The sequence below is a fragment of the Vulpes lagopus genome, chromosome 2 (assembly GCF_018345385.1).
Source record: "Vulpes lagopus strain Blue_001 chromosome 2, ASM1834538v1, whole genome shotgun sequence".
In the NCBI taxonomy this organism is placed as follows: Eukaryota; Metazoa; Chordata; class Mammalia; order Carnivora; family Canidae; genus Vulpes; species Vulpes lagopus.
This window is the reverse complement of record NC_054825.1, coordinates 140116243-140142707: the sequence shown is the minus strand read 5'-3', so window position 1 is coordinate 140142707 and position 26465 is coordinate 140116243. Positions and strand designations below refer to the sequence as shown.

The following is a 26465-nucleotide window of genomic DNA, read 5'->3' as shown; positions in this document are numbered from 1 at the left end:
GGCCTCCGGCACTCTAGGAAGGGACCTGCATGTACTCAGTTTGAGACCAGACATGACTCCTGACTCCCCCCCCCCACCCCCCCACCCCGTATCCTGTTGGTCATCTTCACCTTTGTCCTTTCTCACTAACCTCCTCCTCCTCTAGTTCTCTTGTGCGTTTTCTTGCTTCTAGCACAGGGACTCCAGGTTGCCCATTCCACCTGCATTCCTCTGTCTGATTAATTTTCCTGAGATGTAGCTTTGATCCCATCATCTGTTTCAATTCTTTGACTTAAGATAGAGGCCCCTATGGTGCAGCCCGTTCCTAGCTCGCTGTCCTCTGCTCCTTCCCCTTCTTAAAACCATTCCAACCTGGATCTGATACACAGTAGGACCTGTCTCTAAATCCTCTCTGAGCTCTAATAACATACTTCCTTTTCCTGGGGCACCTGGGTGGCTCAGTTGGTTAAGCGTCTGCCTTCGGCTCACGTCATGATCCTGGGTCTTGGGATGGAGCCCCACATTGGGCTCCTTGGTCAGTGAGGAGTCTGCTTTTCCCCATCCGGCTGCTCGTGCCTTCTCGTGCTCTCTCTCTCTCTCTAAAAAAAAAAAAAAAAAAAAAAACAAATAAAATCTTTAAAATAAAAAAATACTTCCTTTTCCATAGAGACTCTCTGATTAACCCAGCAAAGAGCTAAGTTTCCTCCTCTAAACATCCACATTTGGCATTTCAGTCCTGCTCCCTGTATCAATACTTAGGAGGCCAGCAGAAACACAGGGCTCTTCGGAGCTGGCCATGGTTTTAGGACCCACTCTGCCTCTATGGCATCTATGTGACTTGGGAAATTTGGGAATGCCCTAACCTCTTTGCCTCAGCATGTTCCTTTGTAAAAGTAAGAATAATAATCTCATAGGGTTTTAGTGCAAATTAGGTGAGATTGTGTGAAGCTGCTGTTACTATTAGGAGGGCTACTGGTTGCTGTATTCAGAGACATTTAACAAATAGTTTTGAAGGGTTGACATACTGATTATTTTAATTTACCTTCAGTTCTGCCCTAGGATGGACTCTCTCTACTACTTTTTAAAAATCTTCATTGTAATTGAATGCACAGAAGAAAACAGATATCTAGTTCATTAGGTTTTTTGAAGAGTCTGTATTTAAAATGCTGTTTTAATATCCCTGCTCCCAAGGATCCTTGGCTGTGGGAGCAATGCTGCTAATTCATCCAGGATGTATGGTGGTTAGTAATGAGTACCCCCACACCCACTGCCCCCACACTCTGCACCTGCCCACCTCCCCTCAATCCAGATATTAAAGGAGAGGTGGCTGGCTGGGCAAGTAGCCTCTGGCTCCCATGGGCCTTTCTGACTGCTTTAGTGCCTCTGCTGGACCAGTTATTCAATATTTTGAATCTCATCCCAGAGCTAGTTTAGTTTTACATTCTTTTTCTGAATAAGAATTTCTGTTGGAGGATGCAGGAAGCTTAGTTTGTCTCTCTCCTCCATCTCTTCCAGTAGCCATGCCTGGAGGGATGGATGTACCCTGGTACATCCTAAACTGACCTGGCCTCCTCAAGATGATTGGGGCCAGACAAGATGGAAGGGCTGAGCTGGGTCCAGCTTCTACTCTTCTGTCCTCCGGCAGTAGGCACAGCAATGCCCAACATCAATCTCAGTGATCCACGGAATGAGCAGTTTCTCACTCCGGGTTCTTCCTGCCATCCCATTTTTCTTCTGTCTTGCTTGAAGACAGGATAGTCCTGGCACCATCTGTGCCTGTTTGGTTCTTAATTCTTGCCCAACCCCTGGTCTAATAAAGCCTCCCACAGAGATCTGGCTGGACTGGATAGACCAGTGTCAAGATGCCCTGATAAAAAGGGAACAGCATTTTCTGTATGCTGGCGGTGTATTGGTTTCTGTTGGAACAGCAGCAGGACCCTGCTCTGTTGTGTCATGTTTCCATGCTTCACTAGGTTTGTAGCACTCTGTGTATACAGGCAGGAACCCTAGAATCAGATTCCAAAAGCTGAAGTGAGAGCCCAACTCTGCCACTCACTAACTGTGATTTGTGGCACGTTCTTCAAATCACTCTAAGGCTAGTTATGAAATGGAGATGAAACCCATGTTTCAGCCCTGCCATAATGGGTTGTTTTAAGGATTGAATGAGGTGAAGCATGCTTTGAAAGAATAAGGTGCTTCTTGGTTTTGTCATATTGCGTCAAGTGGGAATGGGAGTAAGGGTGAACCACAGATACTTTCCATAGCCACCATCTTTTAACCATGATGACTAGTACTGGCTATGCATGACCCTTTATAAGGGAGAAAGTATAGGTGCTGGTAAAGACTCCAGAGTCTTAAAAAAAAAAAAAAAAAAAAAAGAAAGAAAGAAAAGAAAAGAAAGATTCCAGAGTCTTAATTGTCGTGGTTCAAGTCCGGTGTCGACCACATACCTGTTCTGTGGCCTTGTACAAGCTTCTTGCCTCCAATGTGATGAAAAGAGTACCACCCACTTCATGGTGTTGCGGGTGAGAATTAAATTTGTTAATATTTGTGAGTGTTCATAACCTAGTGCCTGGCACTAAATAGTACTGTAAAGTGGTAAATAAAAACATCCCTGGAAAATTTGATTTTTAAAAATCTTTTTATTAATTCTTCGGTTTCCAGGTTGATAAATCTGTAAAGTTTCACCAGTATGTTGTAGTTTCTCAGAAGTTTTTTTGTAAAATATTTATCTTCATAAACCAACAAAACGAGAATGCCTTGGGAATTGTGTTACCAAAAATATATGAAACAGGAATGAGAATATATATTACCAAGTTTGTACTCATCACTCCAGCATTCCAGTGGCTAACAATTTGCTTGTGCTGATACCTTGTGGTTCTTCAAGGAGAGAGGAAAAGAGGAATGCAGTTGAAAACCAAAGAACAAATGAGAAATAGAGTGCTTCCTTGATTGTGTCACTGTTTTCCCACTTCTGTTCCATGAATGCGATGCCAGGAATGTAAAAGTAGACCCTCATCAAATCATTTACATTAAGTGCCCTGCACATGGTTTCTTAATGGAAAGTGTGAATATTGTGGGTAAAATCTATTTAAGTTTTAAAATCATGAAAATGACCTTGTCTATACTGCCACCAACAGTGTGAGGAATTTGGTAGACCACCTCCTGGGCTAGGTTAGGAAAAACTGCCCCTAGTTCCTTTGGAAGAAGATATTTTATGGGGAATTGCCTTGTCTGTCTGGGAGTTATTGATTAAAAAGAGAAAAAACTGTCCACTTTCCTTTCTCAGGGGAAAAAATAGTGAGGTCTTTCTTTTTCCTGACTGAAATCGACTGCCTCTAGTTCTTCTCTCAGCTGAAAACAAGTCTCACCTAATAGGTGGCTTGTGGCAGACACCAGTGTTTGAACGGCAGCCATTATTTTAAAAACCAAAACAGCACTGAGAAGTGTTGAAATGACTGTATTTAGTAACATGTTCCAAATGATGCGTTTTACCAAACCGCAAAGCACGAGAATCACTTAAAAGAAAATTAAGAGTCTTAACTGTTCTTGGCTTTTTATTGCCTTTAAATTGATTTTATTTTTATTTAATTTTTGTTGCCTTTTAAATAATTGAGGTAAAAGGTCACATAACATAAAATTAACCATTTTAAAGGGAACAGTTCAGTGACACTTAGTATATTCACAATGTTGTGAATTGTGAAATGTGACAACCCCCACTTTCCGGTTCCAAAACGTTTTCGTCTTCCTAAAAAGAAATCCTATACTCATTAGGTACTTACTTTCCATTATTGGGGGTTTATACCTTTTTTTTTTTTTTTTTTCTAATGAGAAGGTCTCATCACAGGGATTTTTGTGTTTGTGCTTTTTTGAAGCTGTTTGTTCAGTACTTTTTTGTTTTTTTTCCCCAAACATGCCTTTTTGGTTCAAGGGTGAATGAACTTAATACATGTAGAAATTTAGGCAAACTTGACTTGTGATTTTAGAAGGAGGTCAACACCATAGGTAGAGATGATCCTTAACTTTCATGAAAGTGCCCTTGTTAGACATTAGTGGGCAAGGATAGTTCTTGGGAAGGTATAGGTAAGAATGGGCTTTGGATGGCTCTGAGACTAGAGAGATCTCATCAAGGTATTGTACTCTTTCAAACTCTAAGAAACTCAGAGTCCCTCCAGAAAAATGCCAAGCTTTCACATATGTTCTGTTTTCCTTACTTCCTTACATTCTACTTCATTCTCTCCTCCTAACCCTTATTACCATCTCAAATGGTGTTAAAATTGCCAGCAATGGCCAACCTTCCTGTTACAGTAATGACCACTGTATTTAAGATAGCTGGGGTGCTTGGTGGACCTTGTGTCTCCTTTCTGGCCTCTCTGGGAGAGATCCAGTTTGCAACAGGATCACTAACGGAAATAGTTTGTATCCACAATCACTTTCTGTACTCATCATATTTTGGTAGCATATTGATCACAGATCAGCAAAATATGATAGGGATAGAGAGGGCTTCCTGAGTGGCTCAGTCAGTTAAGTGGTTGCCTTTGGCTCAGGTCATGATCCCAGGGCTCCCTGCTCAATGAAGAGTCTGCTTCTCCCTCTTCCTCTGCCCCTTTCCCCTACTCATGCTATCTCTTTCTCCAATAAATAAAATCTTTAAAAAAAAATATGATAGAGAAAGATTAGAGAAGATCATAGAGGACTTTTTTTGCCCTAAATGCCTATTTCAAATAATATTAAAACCTATGTCATTGAGTCTACATAGGTTTAACTAATTTTGCATAGCTTGTGCTGTGTGTACTAAGTCTAGACTCAATCAATCAATCATAAATGCAACAAATGCTTCAGAAAGTACCTTTTAAAAGAACTCAGCCATTTTTTTCTGTCATTAACTATCATTTGGTAATTTTTATGTTTGAATGCATAATATACCTAAGTATTTATGTATGTGGTTGCCTAAAGCATGGTATATATATTTCTTCATTTATATTCAGGAGGAAATAGTTATAATAAAGATCAGCTTTGAAACATTAGTTTGTCAGTAATGTTTCATTATGGGCTCCGTGTATAGATTTAAGTATCTAAAAACCACATTGTCTATAAAATACTTTAGGATTTGAAACTCATATAATGATTAGCATAATCCTAATATTCTAATTCATGAAAAAATCACATGAAGTCAAACTGTATATATTTTTTTCTTTTAGCCAGATGAATTGTACTTTGAGGAAGGTGATATCATCTACATTACTGACATGGTAAGCCCAGCAAATACTACATATGACCTAATGGTGCATAAGACTGGTGTAGCTGCAATATTATACACTATTTAAATGTTTATCTGTATAGAAATACATATGCCCAGGTTTGTTCATCTTAGCACAATTTGTAATAGAATTTGACGTAGCCCTTATGTTTACCTATAGGAAAATAGTTGAATAAACTTCAGTATATTCACAAGTAGAGTATGATACAGCTATCTAAAAAGGAATGAGGAATATCTCTAAAGGCTATTATGAAGTAATTTAAGTGAAAAAAGGTGAGGTGAAAAAAATGTGGACAGTATGCCTTACTTAAGAGAGGTGATATGTATAACTGTTTTCTTTAGTCTAAAACAAAAAAGTCAAAGGAGGAATCATAAAATCACACTTAAAAAATAGTTTCTTGTATATGAGGGAAGGGACATAGGGTAGAGGGAACATGGAATATAGAGTTTTTAAAAATTACCCATTGCTTTGGAGCTTGACTTTGGAGTCATGTAAACTTTTGCATAGCTCTAAAATTAAATTAAATGGCAAAAAACAATCCCTGAAATTTAAAAGCAGAATGAATCAAATGAAGTTAATTATACCTCAGGTAATTGGCATAACCGCACAGAAAGGAACCATTCCAAGTGACCTTAAAACTCAGCAGTTCGCCTGAACATCTCCAGTAGAACATACAGGAAGGATAAAAAGGACTGGCAACAAAATAACTGTTTTTAATCATGATCTTATAGTAGAAGCATTGGCATTGCTGTTCTGAGATTGTTACATGTGTATTGTGGTCTAGAGCAAATGAGTCATTCGGTCAGTGATACTGAAAATTGGGATTTTCAGCCTGCAAGAAAAAATATAAGATCTTACACAGATGTAAGATCAGTGCAGTTAAGTAAAAACCCTGCAGCGCTGCATTTGTATTGCTAGCGTGTTGTATTTTATCTAAAATCAAATAAAAACACATCCTGCTCTGTCCTTTGAAAGGGCCTAGGAAAAAAATGACCAACCCAGTAAGAATATGTTATTTTGCATTGAAAGGAACAAGGCTCTTTTGAGAAATACCTGTTACCAGTTTGGGGGCAGCAGAGGTGCAAGATAATCCAGAACACTGTGTTATTGTTGTTAGAAGCAAGGAAGCCTCCAAAGACAAGGATCACAGTAGAAGGACGGAAGGAAGTTGATGAGGCTGCCACTAGTCAAAGATAGGACAATTTGAGCAGACAAGTAGGAGAACAGTCCTCAAGGATTGAAACACATTTACCATATTTAAATTCATGAGCTGCCAATGATACTTCAAAAACCCAAACATCATTCTTCACCCTGAGAGGATGTTACGGAACCAACTTTTTATTCTGACAACTTCAGTTGAGGAAAATGATTAGTGTTGATTCTCCCATTTCTCTATGAACTTCATCTCTGAATAACCTGAGAGTTGATGAAGGAAACTTTTTCTTTAAAGAGATATTCCAGTTGATTAAATGATAAAGGAATGGTAGAATGTCATTATTTTACAACCGTCAGGAAACAATGGATCCAGTTTATGCTCATCAGTGGCTGTCATTACAAAAAGAGAGACCGTGAGACTTTAATGTGTCTCCCTGATGGAAGAAAGCAATACTACCTATAAGATAGTCTTGTCCAAAAAACTGAATCTGATTGTAGGACAACTAGAAAACTTGAATATTAATGTACATATTTGATGATATTAAGAAATTAATGAAATGAATTTTAAGCTCTGATAATGGTTTTATGTCTTTGGGAAAAATCCTTATCTTTCAGAAATACATACTGAGATATGTACAGGTGAAGTAATATAATATCTACAGTTTATTTCAAAATACTCTGAAGAGGAGGCAAGTCATAGGTTAGATGTATGAAAGCAATTGGCCATGGGTATTTATGCAGGTGGGAGATGAGTTTATGTATGTTCATTACACTGTTGTTCTTTTTATAGGTTTGAATTTTTCTAACATAATGTTTCCCCCAAAATGAAGCTAAAATAAAGAGATCTGTAGAAAAAAAAATCTTGAAGTTAAGAGAAATTAGACTGAACAAAAAATTCTACAGACCGCTTAAATGTCATTGTTTTTTTTCCATTTTGTATGTCTCTCTGATTTGTGTGATGAAGTATATTGTATTTGTTGCAGGCCGATATGTGTATATTTGTACTTTAATGATAAGGGGAATGGACATTTGTAACTAGGGGGTGAAGAGGCTTGATGGTTGTGACTAGGGCCGATGGACATTCCATAGAACAGGTGTATTCTATGAGCCAGATGGTTTTAAAAGTGATTGAATGTAAACTGGATATGGTGCCACTTAATTTAACTCTTTTTTCACTAGAGTGATACCAATTGGTGGAAAGGCACCTCCAAAGGCAGGACTGGACTAATCCCAAGCAACTATGGTAAGCATGGCTGTGGTGGCTTTTACTTCGCCTCTCCTCTGTGTACTTTCAATTATCTGGTTCCTGAAGTCTTTCTGCTTGCTGCTGTGGCTGAGAAATCAATGAAGTCATTGCCAGTGTAGGACATTTTGTACTCTGAATCTCTCGTTAATAAAACAGGAATGGACACTGGAGGCACTTGAACTTGATTCTTCGGCTTAAGAAAATGCATTGTAGCACTCTTGATAGAACCCAAGGTTTCCAGGGAAATGCTTATGGCTTTACTCTATCCAACTCTTAGAATTTTTTTTTTCCCTTTTCTTTTGCTGTTAAACCAAATCTCAGATTGTTTCTTAGCCTAGTTCTTTCTTTTGTGATGAAGTGACCTTGCCTTGTTAATTTATGTCTGGAGCAGTTATGTTCATTAAATGAGTATCAGGGCAGTTTGAGGAGCGTGAGTAGTGAGATACAGCCCCTGACATGAGCCACTTCTAGTTGCAAGAGGGAGAAACAGACTGATTACTTCTGTAGAAAAGAGGAAAAAAAATAGGAAAGTCCAAAGAGCACAGAACTGGTAAACAGGGTTTTAATCCTTTCTCTTCCACTTCTTAATAACAAGGGACTTTAGTGAAGGCACTTAACCACTGTCCCTGGGACTGTTTCCCCATCTGTGTAATGAGAGGTTTGCTTTCAGTCATTTCCAAGATCCGTTTTGACTTCAGCATTAGATGAATCCCTAGACCAAGAGGGCTGGCATTGGGCTGCCAGTTCCACACCCTGGCACAGAACTTAGAACATTTCCAGGAAGGTACTGCAAAGTTCCTAGTGGAGCAGTGAGGGGGAGGGGAAGGGAGAGAAGTGAAAGCCGAGGTCTGGGACCCAACACAGGGGCCCCACTTGCCCTGGTCTAAAAGTGATACCATTCTGGGTTAAAGAAGGCCTGAAACATTTCTACATTCCTCTAACCTTTGAAATCCGCAGCATACCTCTACCATGCAGTGCCTTTCCAGCCAGTCATAGACACTGACCATGTAAAATATTCCTCTGTTGCTTTGGGTCTCCCGCAGCCAAGAGAGTGTCCAGTTCCAGCTCTTTATGAAAGTGGGAGGGGGTAGGGCTGAAGTCTGTTTTGAACCACGGTCTTCATGTGATCATTCCTGTCGATTCTGGGACAGCAAAGAACACTCCTTCCTTAGGGTCAGGTAGGTTTGCTGATTACTCTTCGTAAACACAGGAAGCAAACTGTCTCCCCCTCCTGCGTGCCCCCCACATGCACACACACGAGGGAAACAGAATTCTTTTCAGCCATCTTCCAACTAGGGTGTTTTTACAGAATGTAAAAATGAGCATCAAATGTTTTCTTTTGCATTTTTGTGACTAAGTTTATGACACACTTGGCTGTACCGGTATGTAGGCCATGGATGTTTGTTTTTGCTTATACTTCCAGTTAATTACCACGTTTGGGTTTTGTTTATACTTCCAGTTAATTGCTGTGGTGTTGCCTTATTGCTTAGCTTGGTTTTATTTTGCAAATAATTCAGCTCCTTTTAAAGCAGGAAACATTAGTTTGATTTTCTGCTATTTTCTCGGATCCACTTAAGAGGGATGCTCTATGACGGGAGGCCCTGGCACCCTGGGAGCCGGGGACCGTGGAGTGGCTGCAGCGGGTCCTTCGGGTCCTTCTCAACATCGGGTTCGCTCTTTTTGTTTTCAATCTAGTGGCCGAGCAGGCGGAATCCATCGACAATCCATTGCATGAAGCTGCAAAAAGAGGTGGGTGTGGTTGTGTTTCATTGAGGGACACAGTGGAGTCGAGCACACAGATTCTGATTACACAGTTTGATGACTTTTGATCCATGTATATACCCACGTAACGGACACTGAAATCAAGATCTAGCACATTTCTGTTGTCCCAGGAAGTTCCCATTTCCTGGTAAACACCCCTGCCTGAGAGGCAGTCTCTCTCTCTCTCTCTCTTTTTTTTTTTATTGGAGTTTGATTTGCCAACATACAGCATAATACCCAGTGCTCATCCTGTCAAGTGCCCCCTTCAGTGCCCGTCACCCAGTCACCCCAAACCCCCACCCACCTCCCCTTCTACCACCCCTTGTTCGTTTCCCAGAGTTAGGAGTCTGAGAGGCAATCTCTGTTCTGCCTTCTATCACCCTAGAGAGATAAAATGTTATTTAAAAAATTGGGGGTGGGGGGAGCACCCAGGTGGCTCAGTGGTTGAGCATCTGCTTGGGCTCAGGGTTGTGATCCGGGGTTCTGGGATTGAGTCCTGCATCAAGCTCCCTGCACGGAGCCTGTCTCCCCCTCTGCCTGTGTCTCTGCCTCTCTCTGTGTGTGTCTCATGAATGAATAAATAAAATATTTTTAAAAAATAAAAATAAAATTTAAAAAAATTTCCTTCAGTAATCTCAACACAGTGTGGGTCTTGAAACCATAACCCTGAGATCAAGAGTCAGTCCAATGAGCCAGCCAGGCCGTACCCCCATGATTTTCATTTTTTTTTTAAAGATTTTATTTTTATTTATTTATTTATTTATTTATTTATTTATTTATTTATTTATTTATTTATTTATTTTAATTTATGATAGTCACACACACACACACACACAGAGAGAGAGAGAGAGAGAGAGAGAGGCAGAGACATAGGAAGAGGGAGAAGCAGGCTCCATGCACTGGGCGCCCAACGTGGGATTCGATCCCAGGTCTCCAGGATCGCGCCCTGGGCCGAAGGCAGGCGCCAAACTGCTGCGCCACCCAGGGATCCCTAAAGATTTTATTTATTCATGAGAAATAGAGAGAGAGAGAGAGAGAGAGAAAGAGGCAGAGATACAGGCAAAGTGAGAAACAGGCTTCATGCAGGGAGCCCGACGTGGGACTCACCCATGGTCTCCAGGATCACACCCTGGATTGAAGGCGGCACTAAACTGCTGAGCCACCCGGGCTGCCCTGATTTTCATTTTTGAAATGTCAGCCACCAACACTTTTGAGTTCTTTACTTAGCCCATGCTCAGTGGCAGGTGGAAATGTGTTGTCTGTGACTCCCCGAGCTCCAAGTCTGGTGGGGGAGAGATGTGTGTAACAGATCATTACAGGATGGTGTCAGAAGAACAGCAACTGAAGTATGTTTAAGTTAAGCAGGCTGTAGAGGCCGCAATGAGGAACTGGAAGGCAGGAGGGTGGAGGCTTCTTGTGGGTGTAGCATTTAGGAGAGTGTTGTAGTAATGCAAGTGAGTGGGGTGCGGGTGAAACTGCGGAGGGAGAGAGCAACAGGGACCGGCCTTGTACATGGGACTTTATCCTGTACATTAGTGGTTTTCCACTGGGGGTAATTCCTCCTTCAAACCCTGGGATATTTGGCAATGCCTGGAGACACTTTGACTGTCATGACTTGGGGATGCTACTGGCACCTTTTGGGTTGTAAATGCTGGGGACATACAATGGTACCCAGGTCTGCCCACAACAAAGAATTCTCCAACCCTGCTGCTGCCAGTAGGGCTGCTGTTGAGAAACCCTACTATGGACACAGGGAGTTTTTATAAGGCCTCAAGGAGGCTTCTTTCATTCTATTCCAGATCTTTTTGAAACATGAATGTGCAAAAGGAAACTACTGGTTGAGAATTGTGTATAAGTAGAACTACTAAGCTGACATTTTAAAAACTAATATTTTTCTGTATGTTAGATAACTGGAATTTAAATAAAGACTTGAAACTAAAAAACAAAGTGATTTATGAACTAGATATTTAGACATTAGCCAGAGGGTTTTAAATTGGTAGTTATATTTTAACATAGGAGGTTATTTAGTGTTTATTTCCTTATTTTCTTATAAGATCTGAAAATACATTTTAATATGAAAATAAGTAGTATCTACTTGTTCTTAGGTTTGACTCTTTTTTCCCTAATTTCCAGGATTTCACAAAGGAAAAAGTTCCATGTATATGCATTTTACAGAGTAAGACAACCATAAGTAGGCTCATTTAGGCAACTCTTCCCTTTAACTGACTGTTAGAGACTGATGTTGTACAAGCCACAGAGCTTACTTGTATCTCGTCAGTGACATACACAGTGATCAGCTGTATGTGGGCCAGGCCGTGGATACCATAGACTGAATGTTTCCGTCTGCTCAAGGTTCAGATGTTGAAAGCTAACCCCAGATCAATGGTGTTTGGAGGTGATTAGCTTATGAGGGCTCTGCCCTCATGAATAGAACCAGTAGAGACCCGGGAGGGCTCTCCTGCTCTTTCTGTCCAGGGGGTGGAAACAGTGTCCATGAACTGGGAAGCAGGCTCTTACCAGGCATTGAATCTGCTGTTGCCTTGATTCTGGACTTGCCAGAACTGTGACAAATAATTCTTCCCCTCCACCGGCCCCCTCCATCCCCACTTCCAAGTTGTTGTTAATGCTTTTCATTAATAAACTGAAAGTGAAAATGTACCATAATGAATGCATTACTGGGCAGGTCTTAATTTCAGACTTGCTGACTAATCCATTCTAGATGGAAATTTATGGAGGGTGAAATTGATTTAAAAGCAAAACCAAAAAAAACAAAAAACAAAAAACCCAAGCCCTTTTTCTTGTGTTCTTATAAATGCATGATGTTTTCAGGCAACCTGAGCTGGTTGAGAGAATGTCTGGACAACCGAGTCGGCGTTAATGGCTTAGACAAAGCTGGAAGTACTGCCCTGTACTGGGCCTGCCATGGGGGGCATAAAGGTACTGCCTTCTGTTTGCTATCTCATCAATGTCCACGCTACTGAAAATGTGCTTCACGCAGAGGAGCTGGAGTTACGGAAATGAAAAAAAAATTATTCTGCTTAAATCCTTTAGAACATTGGCCAAAAGCCTTGTTCCTGGAAGGTCTGTAAAACAGTAGGTAGAATGCTTACTGCCTGGACCTCTCTCACTTGAAAGACTGGAAACTTCCCTTCCTCTCTCAGGCTTGGAAGGGTTAGAGGAAAACAATAGTCATGTAAAAACAAATCCCACAATCTAATCTTACAAAAAAGAAAGAAAGGGGCAAAAGTGACCCTTCTACTTAGTTTTTCCCAAGATACGCTTGCACAATTTATATTCTAAGTTGAATGCATGCTGGTGGATTCCAGGGAAAGACAGCATTTGCTTAAGTTAGTGATGGAGTTGGTGACCTTCTCAGTTATAATCAATATGAGAGTGGAATTTCTGGGTCTGTTTCAGCCTGACCAAAAAAATCTGCCACACCTCTCTTTCTCCCTCTCCCAACAACAACAACAACAACAACAGCAACACACACACACACACACATACACAAAATAAACAAAACGATCAGAAACAGAGCACCCAGCAGATTAAATAGCATAGCTAACGGAAAGTTGATGGCTGTTTCCCAAAGAAGCCGATCTCATGTTAGCTGATAAACGCACATTAGTTAAATGAATATACAGTATCATCATGAACAGTGAACATAGAAATATTTCTACAATGGTTGCCATGTCAAAATGTGAAAGCCAAATTATTTGAAAACAACTATTCCCTACATAATTCTACTTTTTACATTCTTAAGTCTTGTATTTACATATATTTAAAAAATTTTATTAGAATTTTCTTGATTCTTCTAAAGAATCCTCTTGTTTGAAGCTGTTGTGCCTCATTTTGTCAGCCTTTTCCTTTTCATTCTTAAAAAATATCTTTCCTGTTTGATTTTCAGACATAGTGGAAATGCTGTTTACTCAACCAAACATTGAACTGAACCAACAGGTAAGATCAATTAGGCAGAAGTCTGTGGTCACATCACATACCTGCCTAATTCTCAGGGAGCAGCGTATGGGCATGCAAAGTCCTGTCTCTGTGTCATTCAGTATCTTTCATACAATTTTTAACCAAAACACTACAAACACACAGTTAAAAAATTACTGTTGTACCAAAATCCAAATTGTATAAAGCCCCAAATGCCTACCATACTTCTTTCTCACTTACCACTTTGGGTTATTGGCTCTCTCGTCTTGCCTTCATGTTACTAAGGAAGATGTTTATGGAGCTTTTCCCTAGGTCATCTTCTTCATAAATGTTTTAGTGTCCTGTCTGAAGGCGTAAGCTTATTGATTGCCCCTACTGTGATATCCCAGCACCCAAGCCTTTGTTCCTCTGATTGTCCCCCACGTATCATATCATAGTTGCTGGTTATCTTACTCTACAATGGCTTACAAATATTAGGGCTATTTAAATATTGCTCACTGCTTGTGTCACTTTTGTTTCTGTACTTAGTGGCTTTTATTTAGCTGGTTTTGAGTTTTGTGTCTCACTAGACACTTCCACACTGTTTGCCGTTCTCTTGACATACTTTTTCCAAAATGTATAAGATAACTGCTTTCTTCCTCCCCCCCCCCAGCCCCCCCGAATGGTACTGGTACTTCCAAAGCCCTCATTCTCATTCTCTGATCTGAGTGGCTTGGTTTCTGCTGCCTTTGCTTCCTTCCTGTGGGAAGCCTTACTTTCATCTCCTTCCTGTGGTGTGTCTCCACTTTTCTGGATCCTGTACATTGCCTTCCTTTTGTTGTAGAACATCTCCAAGTAGATTGCTAAGAAAGGGGACCTAGGGGATGATTATTTGGCTGACAGAATTCGAGGTTGAAAATGATTTCCCTTAGAATTTTGCAGGTAGGGCTCTAGGATGTTCAGTATTTAGAATTGCTTTTGAGAGATTTGATGCCATTTTGATTCCCATTATTTTGTGTATGGTCTGCTTTTTCTCTTGCTCAGAATTTGTCACTCTGTCCATGGTGTTCTAGTGTTTCACAACAATGTGCATTAGAGTTGGTCTCTTCCCGGTAATGATGGTGGACTCTTTCAAGCTGGAAAAATATTGTTTCTTGTTTCTTTTCTAATTTTTACTACCCATTGTCTTTGTTCTTTGGTTCTGGAATGCCCATTAGTAGTTAGGTTGGACCTCTTACATTGAGCCTCCAGTTATTTTAGTTTTCCTCAGAGATTTTTTTTTACCTTTATGTTTTATCTTGGTTACTTTTTTTAATTCCTCAGTGTCCTCAGTGTCATGTAAGGTTTCTGTTGCTATGTAATGAAGAACCACAAAACTAGCAGCTTAAAACAACACCCATTTGTCTATTTTCTGTAGACCAGAATTCTGGGTGCCGAGCAGGTGGGCTCTCTGCTCAGGGTCTCCCAGGCTGGAATAAAGGGATTAGCTGGATTGGGTTCTCATCTGGAGCTCAGATCCTATTCCAGGCTCACTCAGGTTGTTGGAAGGATTGAGTTTCTTTCTCCTGTAGTGCTGTGGACCTCAGCTTTCCGAGATCACCCCTCTCCATAGACATTTCACAACATGGTTGTTTGCTTTCTTCTTTAAGGCCCATAGGAGATTGTGTCTCTGATACTGTACCTTTGGGAAAGGGTCCACCTGCTTAGGTCAGGCCCACCTGGTATAAGCTCTCTTTTGATGAACTCAATATCATCTGATTAGAAACCTAATTATGGGAGTGATATCCTATTTTTTTTTAAAGATTTTATTTATTCATGAGAGAGAGAGAGAGAGAGAGAGAGAGGCAGAGACACAGGCAGAGGGAGAAGCAGGCTCCATGCCGGGAGCCCAACCTGGGACTCGATCCTGGAACTCCAGGATCGTGTCCTGGGTCAAAGGCAGGCGCTAAACCACTGAGGCACCCCGGGATCCCCAGTGATATCCTATTATATTAATTAGTCTCACCCATACTCAAGGTGGAGAAATTCAACGGGGTGGATCCCAGGGGGCAGGGATCTCGGGCACCATCTTAGAGTTCTGTCTGCTATAAGCTCTTTCTTTTACTCTGATTATTACTTTTAGGTAGCAGCTTTTCTTGTTCCATTGTGCTCTTTCATGTTACATCTCAGATATATTAATTACAGCTTTTTAAAATGTTTTCTGCCATTCACTGTACTGTGTTTTTTCCCTTAGAGATCCATTAACTTTGTCTTGATCTTTTCTCAAATAATGGAGGCTTTCCTCAAATACCTAGTATCTTTGTCCATTCACAATGGAAGTATGGTGGAAATTGTGCATGCTTATGGGGCTTACCGACTGTTGCGGTTTCTATAGGGTGAAGTAAGGTCCTGGCTGTTTGGGTGATACCCAGATGAGTATGAATACTCTCTCCCTCCTCCACATGGGGAGCTATTTGGCAGCACCAGAGAACTGTTTTTGAGCCTCCTGCCTGGGCATAGATGCTAGACTGCACACACTGGGGCAGTGGGGCAGGTAAAGGCTGCTTGCTGCTCAGTTTGTAAGTTTCCAGGCTCACCCACTACTTTTAGCTCCTGGCCTTGCTGCCACCTTCCCTTATACCTCTGAGTTCATGAGCTTGAAGACAAGCCAGTTCATTTTTCTCAGGATAATGCTGCCATCTGCACTGGGTCACCTGGCAGCAAGGAGAGAGGAAGGTGATCTAATTACTTCCATAAACACTTTCACCTAGTACTCTTGTTTTCACTCCCACACCTCATGCCTGCTCCGGCGTCTCCAGGCATCTCTAATTCCTAATTCATGCTAGCTTTCTGCAGGGATAGATCTGCTTGCTTCCTCCTGTTGTCTCCCTGTGCAGGCATCTGCATTTCCACTGGTTCTCTGCCAAGTTGGTTTCTAATCCTCAGAGATTTTCCTATTCCCTCACCCCAAATGACTCTTCTTTCGTCTCTTTTCTTGCTTTTTGGGATTTTACATGATTTCTTAAGTTGTTCTCATTGTAGGTTTACTTAGAGTAAACCTAAATTCATGCATATTATCAATCCAGTCTTATTTTTAAAAATGCTTCTTTCTCTTTTTAAATCACCATAGAACAAGTTGGGAGACACAGCTTTGCATGCTGCTGCCTGGAAGGGTTATGCAGATATTGTCCAGTTGCTTCTAGAGAAAGGTAAAGCATGTGCCCAGTTTATCTGGCCTTTACTTACCCTAGATAAACAGGCTACATTCATTTATATTATTTGAAATAGTAGGAAGAATAGCAGTCTTTGTATTTTGAAAATGAGATTTTAATGTCCACTGTGTTTGTATCATAGAGTTGTTACAATAAGAGGAAATTACGGTATTTGAGGTGATTTGTGTTAAGTTTTTAGTTTTATTTTTTAATTTTTATTTATTTTTAAGTTCTTAGTTTTAAATTAAAAGTTTGGTAAGCTTTAAGATTACATATGTTACTTTCAGTATGAGTTTATTGTATATTTCTGCAAGATTAAAGGGCCTTAGAAGAAAGGCACGCGTGTATATGTGCAAGTGTGTGCGCATGCATGCAGAGAAGATCCTATCTCAGAAAGCTGTATGGGTAGAAGTTGCTGAGGTCGCTATTCACACAGAAAAGTTTCAATAGAGAAGAAAGAAAGCTGTGATTATAATGTCCTCCTTTGAGCCGAGCAGGTACTAGATATAGGAAGAATGAGAAGATACCTTGATTCTCTATTTTTATACAAGTCAGAGGGGACTGAAATTATGGACCGACCATCCATCCATCCATCCATTTGTCCTGCAAATATTAATGAACACTTATGGAGGGCCAGGCATATCCCCCATACCGTACCCTGGTCTAGAAGGCTATAACATAAGTTGCTTGATTCCTGAGGTGTCATAAGGGTGCACTGTCATTAGGGATCTTTGAGCAGTGTTATGAGATACATGAGAGGAAGTGTTATTGATTTAAAGTATGTGGATGATGTAAACCTCAAGTATAAAAGAAGACACAGCATGGGGACCACTCTAGTGCCCCCTCAAGGTTATGCTGAGAACTGCGTCATCTGTGCGGGCAGCCACTAAACCGCTCCTGCTGCTGAGACCTTGAAATGAGCCTAGTCTAACCTGAGATGTGCTATAAGTGTAAAATGTACATCAGATGTAAAAGACTTAGTGAAAAAAAGATGTAAAGCATCACAGTTTATGTTGGTTGTATGACAGAGCGGTACCACTGTGGATACGCTGGATTAAAGAAAATATATTATTAAAATGAATTCCAGTTTTTGAAAATGTGGCCCCTAGAAAGTTTAAAATGACATATATAGCTCACATTGTATTTCTCTTGGGTAGCACGAGTTGAGAGGGACACAGGAAATGATTGTTTCTTCTCTTGCATTGCTGGCTCTGAACATTTCCTGTCCTGGCAGAAATCACATATATGAGTTCTAAAGTGTAATTTAATGTAAGATATGATTAGTCACAAAACTTTTAACCCTCAGGGATCTTTTTTTACCTGGAGCACAGTGAGAGAATGAGGTTTGATTGTTTTTTTTTTTTTAATATTTTATTTATTTATTAGAGAGAGAGAAAGCAGAGAGAATGAATGGGAAGGAGAGGGAGAAGCAGGCTCTCCACTGAGCAGGGAACCCAACACGACACACGACTCAATCCCAGGACCTTGGGATCATGACCTGAGCTGAAGGCAGACTTTAACCCACTCTGGCGCCCGAAGAATGAAGTTTCTATAGACCCTTAGCTACGAGTAGATCTAAATCTGCTCAGGAGGGAGATTTTTATACACAATCGCCATATTCCTAATTAAAGATGCCATACTTTCTTAACTCAGTATTTTTGTGCCTGTGAATTTCATTGCATTTATTTTTTGTTTATGGAAGAGGATGTGGTTACAAAGAAAATGGCACTCTCATATATTGTGGCAGGGGGTGTAAATTGGTAAAGCCTTCTTGAAAAGCAATCTGACAATAGTTAGGAGAATTAAAAATGTGCATATCCTTTCATTCCAGCATCACTTCTAGAAAACTTCAGAAAGATGCTGTTCAAGGAGGTTTACAATATGGTTTGTGATAAAGGAACAGCCTCAGTGCCCCTCAGTAGGGGGGTGGTTAAGTAAATTTTGCATTGTCCACAACGTTGAATACTTACAGATATTTAAATAGATGGAATTATAAGGATATGTACCATGAGGGAATGAGTACCAGTATGGATTTGTTGGGTTAAAAAAAATCAATTTACAGACCAATGTATGTGATACGACTATGTATGTATATGCATACATACATGCATCTGTGAATGCATTCATGCACCTAAGGAGATAGGATTGATGCCCATTTGCTGGGAATGGCTTCTTGTGGACAAGCGGGAAGAAGGGAAGGAAGGGTGAGTTAGGGGATGAAATGGGACATATGCTTCTGTTCAGCATACTTCTATATTTTTGAATCTTTATCAGTGAAAATGCACTCATGAATTCTGATGTAATTTTTACCACAGTGAAGACAAGGGGGAAAAAAAGCAAGTAGAAGATGGGGCTGCAGGAACCATGGATTGCCTCTAGGTTTTATTGTGTTACTCTTCTGCTAATTTGTACAGGAGTATACTTACAGATATAAAATATTAATCCCCTCAGGCATAACCCACGTGGTCTTTTCTCAAGAAGCAAAGGTTGTAGTAAATTTAATCTCCAAAAATTGGTGCCAAGACACATTGGAGTCTAACTGACTTAAGATTCACCTTGGGGATAGTAAGCTCCCTGCTGAAAAGTCACATGCAGTATTCTGAGGACTTGAAAGGAGAGGCTATATTTTAATTGTGCCCAATTAATTATCAGGAGTGCTGCTGCAACTCCCTGATTCAAGATGCCAAATGTGCTTTTACTGTTCTGAAAAAGCTTACTTTGGGGCCAGAATGGTTCTCTAGTAAGTTTGGCCAAAAGTTATTAGTTTTGGTGGAAAGAAGATTGCTACTAGAGGTTCTTTACAAACACCTGATGTGGTTTTCTTGTTTTGGGGGTAAGGTGCAAGAACAGACTTAAGAAACAACGAGAAGAAGCTGGCCCTGGACATGGCTACGAATGCCGCCTGTGCATCTCTCCTGAAAAAGAAACAGGGGACAGGTATTTGGTTTCAATCCTTTTTCCTCTGGGTGCCATCATGACCAAGGATTATCATCTTAGAACTGGACACAGATGCTTCTTGGTAAACTCTTTGTGTGGTTCTAAAGTTAGGTTTTATCTCCTTGGTCTAATTTGGAACGTTCACCATAGAAGTAACTTTCATGCACACAAGTTGAAGAGACATCAACATTTTAGTATTTTATGTATGTTTCCTTTGTACCTTACAATCAAATTGTAATCACCTTGGTTTCCATTAGAGTTCTCATCAGAGAGCCATGGTCTCCATATCCTCATTTCCTAGGTTCTTATGAGTGGTTACCTCTAAATATTTTTTCAATTAAGCACTGAAGGGCTCCATGATTATATTTGGTTTCTATTTTAATTGAGAATATCAGTAAACTGTAATCAGAATTATTCTAGACTTGGTAAACAGTTTGATGATTATTTATAGGCTGGGGTGGTTTTTAAAGTTAAAGTTTAGGTCTACATTCTTAGAGACAAAAATATCTGTTGGTGTGGGAGAATAGGTCTGAAAGAAAAAAATTAAAGGTTTGTGTGGTTGTTTTTGAAAAGGTGTTAAAGAAAAGGTGTAAAACGCATTTGCATCCTTTGTGGTTACTATTCAGAGATTGGCCATTTATTGGACCTCTCAGTACATAACTCAGTACTTAACCCCCTTTAAGCTTTCTTCTCATTCCTCTCTCTGGTTTCTTTTCTTTTCTTTTCTTTTCTTTTCTTTTCTTTTCTTTTCTTTTCTTTTCTTTTCTTTTCTTTTTCTATTTCTATTTCTATTTCTATTTCTTTCTTTTTTAAAAGATTTTATTTATTCATGAGAGACACACAAGGAGAGGCAGAGACACAGGCGGAGGGAGAAGCAGGCTCCCTCCAGGGAACCCAATGTGTGACTCATCCCAGGACCCCGGGATCATGACCTGAGCCGGAGGCAGACGCTCAACCGCTGAGCCACCGAGGTGTCCCTGGTCTCTCCCTTTCTTCCACCATCAGCCTCCTGGCCCATAGGAACCCAGAGGTAGAAAAAAGAAAAGTAAAAGATGATTTGGTTGGAAGGCACATTCAATCCCCCCCCACCCCACCCCTCACTTCTCAAGCCTTATTCTACTTTTATCTTATGTTTGGCACTCTAATCTCACTTTGAAGAATAAGCCAATGATTGATACATCTTTTCCACCATTTTCTAGACTGGAACCACTATAATGGAGAACTCAATTTTCACAAATCTTTATTTAGCATTGCTACTCATCATTCCAACCCTTTTTAGTATTGCGTTAGAATCTAAAGTTTAGACCAATCCGTGTTGGTGGAGAATCACCAAAACAACTTTTGAGACATTTCCAGTATAGAGAGGCTAAGTGCATTTGTTTCTTTATTAATATCACTCTCAGAGTTCTGAACTTGTGTAATGAGATACTGATTTTTGTTTTCATCATTTGAATCATGCTCCCATTAATTTTTGAACCCTTGGAAAGCTTTTCTCTTCCTTAACTGAGTACCCTTTGTTTTATGAAAAGAGGCAATGTTATCTTGTCCCATAGCCCAATTCCAGCAGAGGCAACAAAATAAAGTCAGTCTTCTGTTTCCTGCTTTAGTCAATCAAAAATAGCAAACAGTCCCCCTCTCTTCATGACTCACCAAGGGAGCTTCCCAGAATTATCCTCCATGTCCATCACCAAATTCTCATCTTAGCCTTCCTCACGAATCTGCTTTTCCTTTGATTCTTTACCCAAGGTAGGTCTTTAATTTAGATTTTTATTTCTTTTAGCTTCAGTTCAGATAGAGTGTAAACCATTAAACCATTAAGCCGCTTGGGTTCCTTAATTATTTAAGCTGTGAATGCTCTTGGCAGAGCTGGTGTTTCTTGAAAGTATTTACTCATGCACAGATGGATTGAGGGTCTGCTAAGTGAGTGAGAAAATACTTATCAGCTGAGTGGTGCTCCCCATCAACCCTACATTTTGATTGAGAAGCCATATATGCAGATCTGAGGGAGTGATACCTCTACTAGGCATGTACCTTCTGCTTGCTGCCTTGGTTGGTTCAGGAAGTTGGACTATGGCCTAACTTCCTTTTTCTGCCACTGACTTCCTGGTGCTATGTGGGTACTTTCAGAATGCCCTAACTGTGGAGTAAGACTTCTTATGAGCTACAGATTATCAGACTCTCATGGGTACTATAAGCTTGATTGTGATAGACAAGGAAAATACCACAGTTGCTTCGGACCCCAGAGAGCTGGACCCAGAAGCCTCCATGTGAGCAGCAGGAGCTGGGGGAGGCAGGTGGCAAACTGCTCTTCCCCCCATGACCTTTCTGCAGTCTTTGTAGAATAGGATTAGGAGGCAGTTCTCTTTTTCTCTGTTCACGCCAAGTGTCTTTAGTCTACTTTCCTAAATTCGTATTGATTTAATAATGGACCCATTCATTAACGAGGTAATATGGGGGCCTGGCACACAGAGCCAAGAAATGAATTTTCATAATTCAGTTTTCACATTACCTCTTCTTGTCTTTTTTCTTGCTTCATGCCTGCAATCATCCAGTAAAAAGTTTCAATTTGTATTGTGATCCCAGTTGGAATTGGGAGTTGAGTATCGGGCTATGTATAGCTAATTGCCAGCACAAACTCTGCCCTGGAAAAAGTATATTCTGATGTTGTTGCCCACTTTTAAAAGTACACCTTTTTTTTTTTTTTAAGATTTTATTTATTTATTCATGAGAGACACATAGAGAGAGGCAGAGACATAGGCAGAGGGAGAAGCAGGTTCCCTGTGGGGAGCCTGATGTGGTACTCCATCCTAGGACCTCGGGATCTCGACCTAAGCCAAAGGCAGACACTCAACCACTGAGCCACCCAGGCATCCCTCGGATTTTTGATAGAGAAAAAATAAATCCTATTTTGTGTTACCTTGAAGGGTAACTTGGGGATATAAGTGTGGGGCCAGGGTTCAGCCCCACCTTGAAGGTTCAACTCTTTAAATCCTTTTTTCCAGATTTTACAAATTGGGGTATACTTTATATTAAGTAAATATATAAATCCTAAGTTTATCATCTTGCTTTTTTTTTTTTTTTTTTAATAAACTGTGCTTGTACCTGTTTGCCACAACTCAGATCAAGGTAGATCCATACTCCAGAAGCCCCCCTCCATATCTTCCCCTTCTCTCACCATAGACCGGTTTTGCCTATGCTTGAACTTGATATTAATGGAATAAAACAGTATGTACTTTTTCTAAAAAGATTTTATTTATTTATTTAGAGAGCAAGAGAGCATGTGAGAGACCAAGCACGTGGGGGCGGGGTGGGGCAGAGGGAGAGGGAGAAGCAGACTCCCACTGAGCAGGGAGCCCCACATGGGGCCAGCATGTACTTTCTTGAGTCTGACTTCTTTTCACTTAATATGGAATGCTATGTCTATGAGATATTTCTAGGTTACTGTGTCTGCCTTTCCACTATTTATCATTCGTTTAAGTGCTAGTGCTTGATTTGGAATGTGCCAATTGAGGTCAGTGACACTGAGAAGAAATGGAAGTGAGGTAGGGGGAAGGGGATGCACTGCTAGGAGATACATTACCATATGATGGCCGCCACCCAAGATGGGTTGTGAAGAGAGATAGCTCCTCAGATCTTGGCCACATGAGAGGTTTCCAGAGAAACTACTTGAGAGCAAGCAATCCATGAAAGGAAGGAAGGTGAAAGAATTTATTTGCCTGGTTCACACCTGTCTCATGACTTCTTATCAGTAAAGTTTGCACCATGGTGAGCCATCTTCTGCTAACAGGATAAACGAGCTTAAAATAAAGGGCAGAAGTAACCATTGAAGGAAAAAAACATCTCAAATGGGCAAAACATAGGATTGTAGCAGCAGAGTAGGGTAGGAAAGAGCTTTGTTATTATCTTTTTGTCTTTAGCTTGAAAAACTGCTTTTCCCAAGTTTACAGTGAGTCACGAAGTTGGTGTGTATGTGGATCCAACAAAGTATATTCCACCCAGATCTCCAGAACTTCTGATTAAGGAGGATGGAGACGAATACAGACAACCTGTGGAATTCTAGTAGTTTGGAAGCTGGTGTGAAATCATTGAATTTTGCCTCTGTCCTGCTTATATCTGCTTGTTCTTTCATCTTTCCTTCTTATAAAAAAATAAATCTGTCTCTACCTCCTTTGTACCAGCTCTCTCCTGTCCCTTCCTTTTTCTCAATATTTTCCTAAATTTGTAAAGATAATGAGTGAAAAAAAACTACAGTATCATTAGCATACCTAAAATTAATAATTCCTTCATATCATTGTATAACCTTGACATTGTCTAACATTTGCCATACACATTTGTTTATACTTTGTTTACTTATTAATCTGTTTGCTTAATTTTTTTATAGTTGAAGTCAGGGTCTGAAGAAAAACAGGCTCTAAATGGGAGATATGTCTCTTAAATCATCTTTTCTCCCTCTTTTGTTAGCCTGGAAATTACTTATTAAGGAAGCTGGGTCAGTTTTCCTGACTTTCCCAGTCTAGACATTGCATATACGCACCCTCTGGTGTTGTTTGTCATGTTCCTCTCTCCTCTGTATTTTTGTCAACTGGTGTTAAATCTCGATTAGATTTTACATTTTATCTATCTAAGGGGTAGAGGGAATAATACGTCATGAAGAAAGCTGTGTTGTTTCATCAGAGGCACATAATACCTGTTGATTGTCCTCTGACGTTAGCATTCATTGATGATCATTGTGTAGATCCATTGTTTCACCAACAGTTGTAAAACAAGTGATACTCAAATTCTGTCATTCCTTTCTCAGTTATCAGATGGGACATTCTATAAAAAAAAATTTTTTTTCTTCATCCATGGTTTGATTACTCAGAGTTAATAGTTTGTGGAGTAGGGGCAGAAATAGAGGCTTGATTTTTGTCTTGGTTAGTGAGTTTTTGAAATAAGGTACTGATTCCCTATTGTTCTCCAAAGAGGACTAGTGAATTCTCTTTGCTGTGTGTTGAAATATTTGCTGTGTTGCAATCCACTGTATTTAGTACCCTTACTGATAGCTCCTCTTTGGCTAGTGGAGGAGGTCCCTTCAGGTTGGATCTTGAATCTTTTTAATACGACGTTCTCTTTGATAGCACCCTTGTTGTATGGCATGACGAACGGTTCCACTTAGCATCTTTTACATTTTTGTGCCCCAGACTTGGCATCAGTCATGTCTCCAATAAGTGTGGGGAGATAGTATTTAGAGACCATGATAACATACATTTTTGAGCTCTAGCAGTGGTTCTCCTTGCATTTCAATTTTCCACCTAAAATTATACCTCGTTGTAACCTGTTGCTTCATAAGCATTTAACTAGACAGTTGAAGAGGTGAGCAGTTAAAGATCAGATAACCCTGTTCAAGCCTGATTTAACATATGGTGGGGTTTGGTTCTTTCTATTTCAAACATACATACATACATACATACATACATACATTTATTTATTTCATTCTTTTGCTCCTGAGCCTACTTTATCTGTGCTTTTAAAAATAAAAGTGAAGCTGCTTTTTCCTTTTCCTTTTTTCATTCTCTTCCTTTTCCTTTTTTCCCTTCATTAGTTATCTTTCTGCCCAGTGACATTGCCTTCAGGTAAGGCCGCAGACTGTTGTCTGTCTGACCAAAGCCATGTGTATGCACTTGTCATTGGGAGAGGAGGTTGGAAGTACAGTTGTCAGAGTGAAGGGGCTTCCTGTGTGTTCCATGCTGACCATGGTGCATGTTGCTGGTTGCATTTTGGGCGAGATAGATTCATGGTACCTTAGCACTATGTGCTTTATTTTTTCGCATGTCTAAAGAAAGTGCAGGGAGCTGTATTTGTCAGCCTCTCTGGCAGCAAAAATTGAGCAGTTAGGCAGGAAAGCAAAAGTTGAAAAAGATCTGCGGGGGATGTACAGTCTCTGGGTCTGAGGAAAGATTACAGTTTGTTGAGCTATCAGGAGCTTTGAAAGTGAAAAACATCTGAGCAATTTGTAATTTCTCTGTTTTGTTTTTCCCCCATTCTACTTAGATGCTGTTCGAACATTAAGCAATGCCGAGGAGTATCTTGATGATGAAGACTCAGATTAATTCCCTTCTGGAGCTTTGAGATTAAAACTTCTGTTGCTTTTGCATTCCAAAACCTTTGTCTTTGCCAGAAGAGTGTTGGTAACTGTTTTGTTTTGTTTTGTTTTTAAAGTCTATATGAATATGGAAGTATTGCACTGTGTTTGAATAGACCGTGTAAATGGGTAGGTTTTCACCTTCAGTTTGCCAATAAGTGACTGGATACTTTGCTGTATAAAGTATGTTTTTGTTCACCAGAGTAGAACAAGAAGAGATTATTTCTATTTATCAAGTTAAAGGAATTTTAAGAATTTTTTTCTTTAAAAAAATCAGAATTTTTTTGTTTTGTTTTCTTAAAGATCTTTACCTCAAGGATTGAAATATTTTGAATGGATTTTTCAAGGGGGAAACGCTTGTTAAAATAATGAACCAAAAGACTTAACAGAAAATCGTCAGCTGTTCTGACAAAAATAAACATTTTAAGAGACTGTATTTCCTTTGTCTGTTTTTGTGGTATCAGTATTTGCTAGTAAATAAAGCTTTTTATATTTATATTTAGGTAAAGGCTGATTTTATTTTTTAAGTCATGTTTCACATTTGTTAGCACAAAGGAATCGTAATAGCCAAATTTCTGCTCACTGTATATATTTGCTTTGATTAAACTCAAGATAATCATTGAGAAGATATATTTATAATAATATGTATAACATTAGTAATTATTAGACTTTCAGTGGTATTTCTCAGGTTATACTTAGTATGAAGAAATCCAGCAACTCATTACAGTTTGCTTGTGGTCTGAAAAATTTTTAAAAATTGATTTTCTTATCATGGAAGATGTCAACATTTTCTATAATGGAGTAGCCAAGAGCTATGACATTTTTTGTGTTCGGCTTTTCACTTTGATAGCATTTGTTTTCCCAGAGTGTGGCTCTAGCTCATAACAATTCAGATTCTT

The 26465-nt window shown here is 39.8% G+C and overlaps 1 protein-coding gene across 1 annotated transcript in view; it reads left to right on the top strand.

Annotated features, from left to right (window-relative positions):
• OSTF1 (osteoclast stimulating factor 1) overlaps nt 1-26002 on the top strand; it is a 54243-nt gene extending 28241 nt beyond the window's left edge. Inside the window, exons 3-10 of the mRNA XM_041745385.1 lie at nt 5181-5231; nt 7575-7638; nt 9337-9390; nt 12232-12339; nt 13310-13359; nt 16427-16505; nt 19347-19445; nt 25476-26002. Of these exons, the coding sequence (XP_041601319.1) occupies nt 5181-5231; nt 7575-7638; nt 9337-9390; nt 12232-12339; nt 13310-13359; nt 16427-16505; nt 19347-19445; nt 25476-25534 (564 nt within the window). The 3' untranslated portion in view covers nt 25535-26002. The remainder of the gene's footprint in view (nt 1-5180; nt 5232-7574; nt 7639-9336; nt 9391-12231; nt 12340-13309; nt 13360-16426; nt 16506-19346; nt 19446-25475) is intronic.
• Nucleotides 26003-26465: the final 463 nt, after the last annotated feature.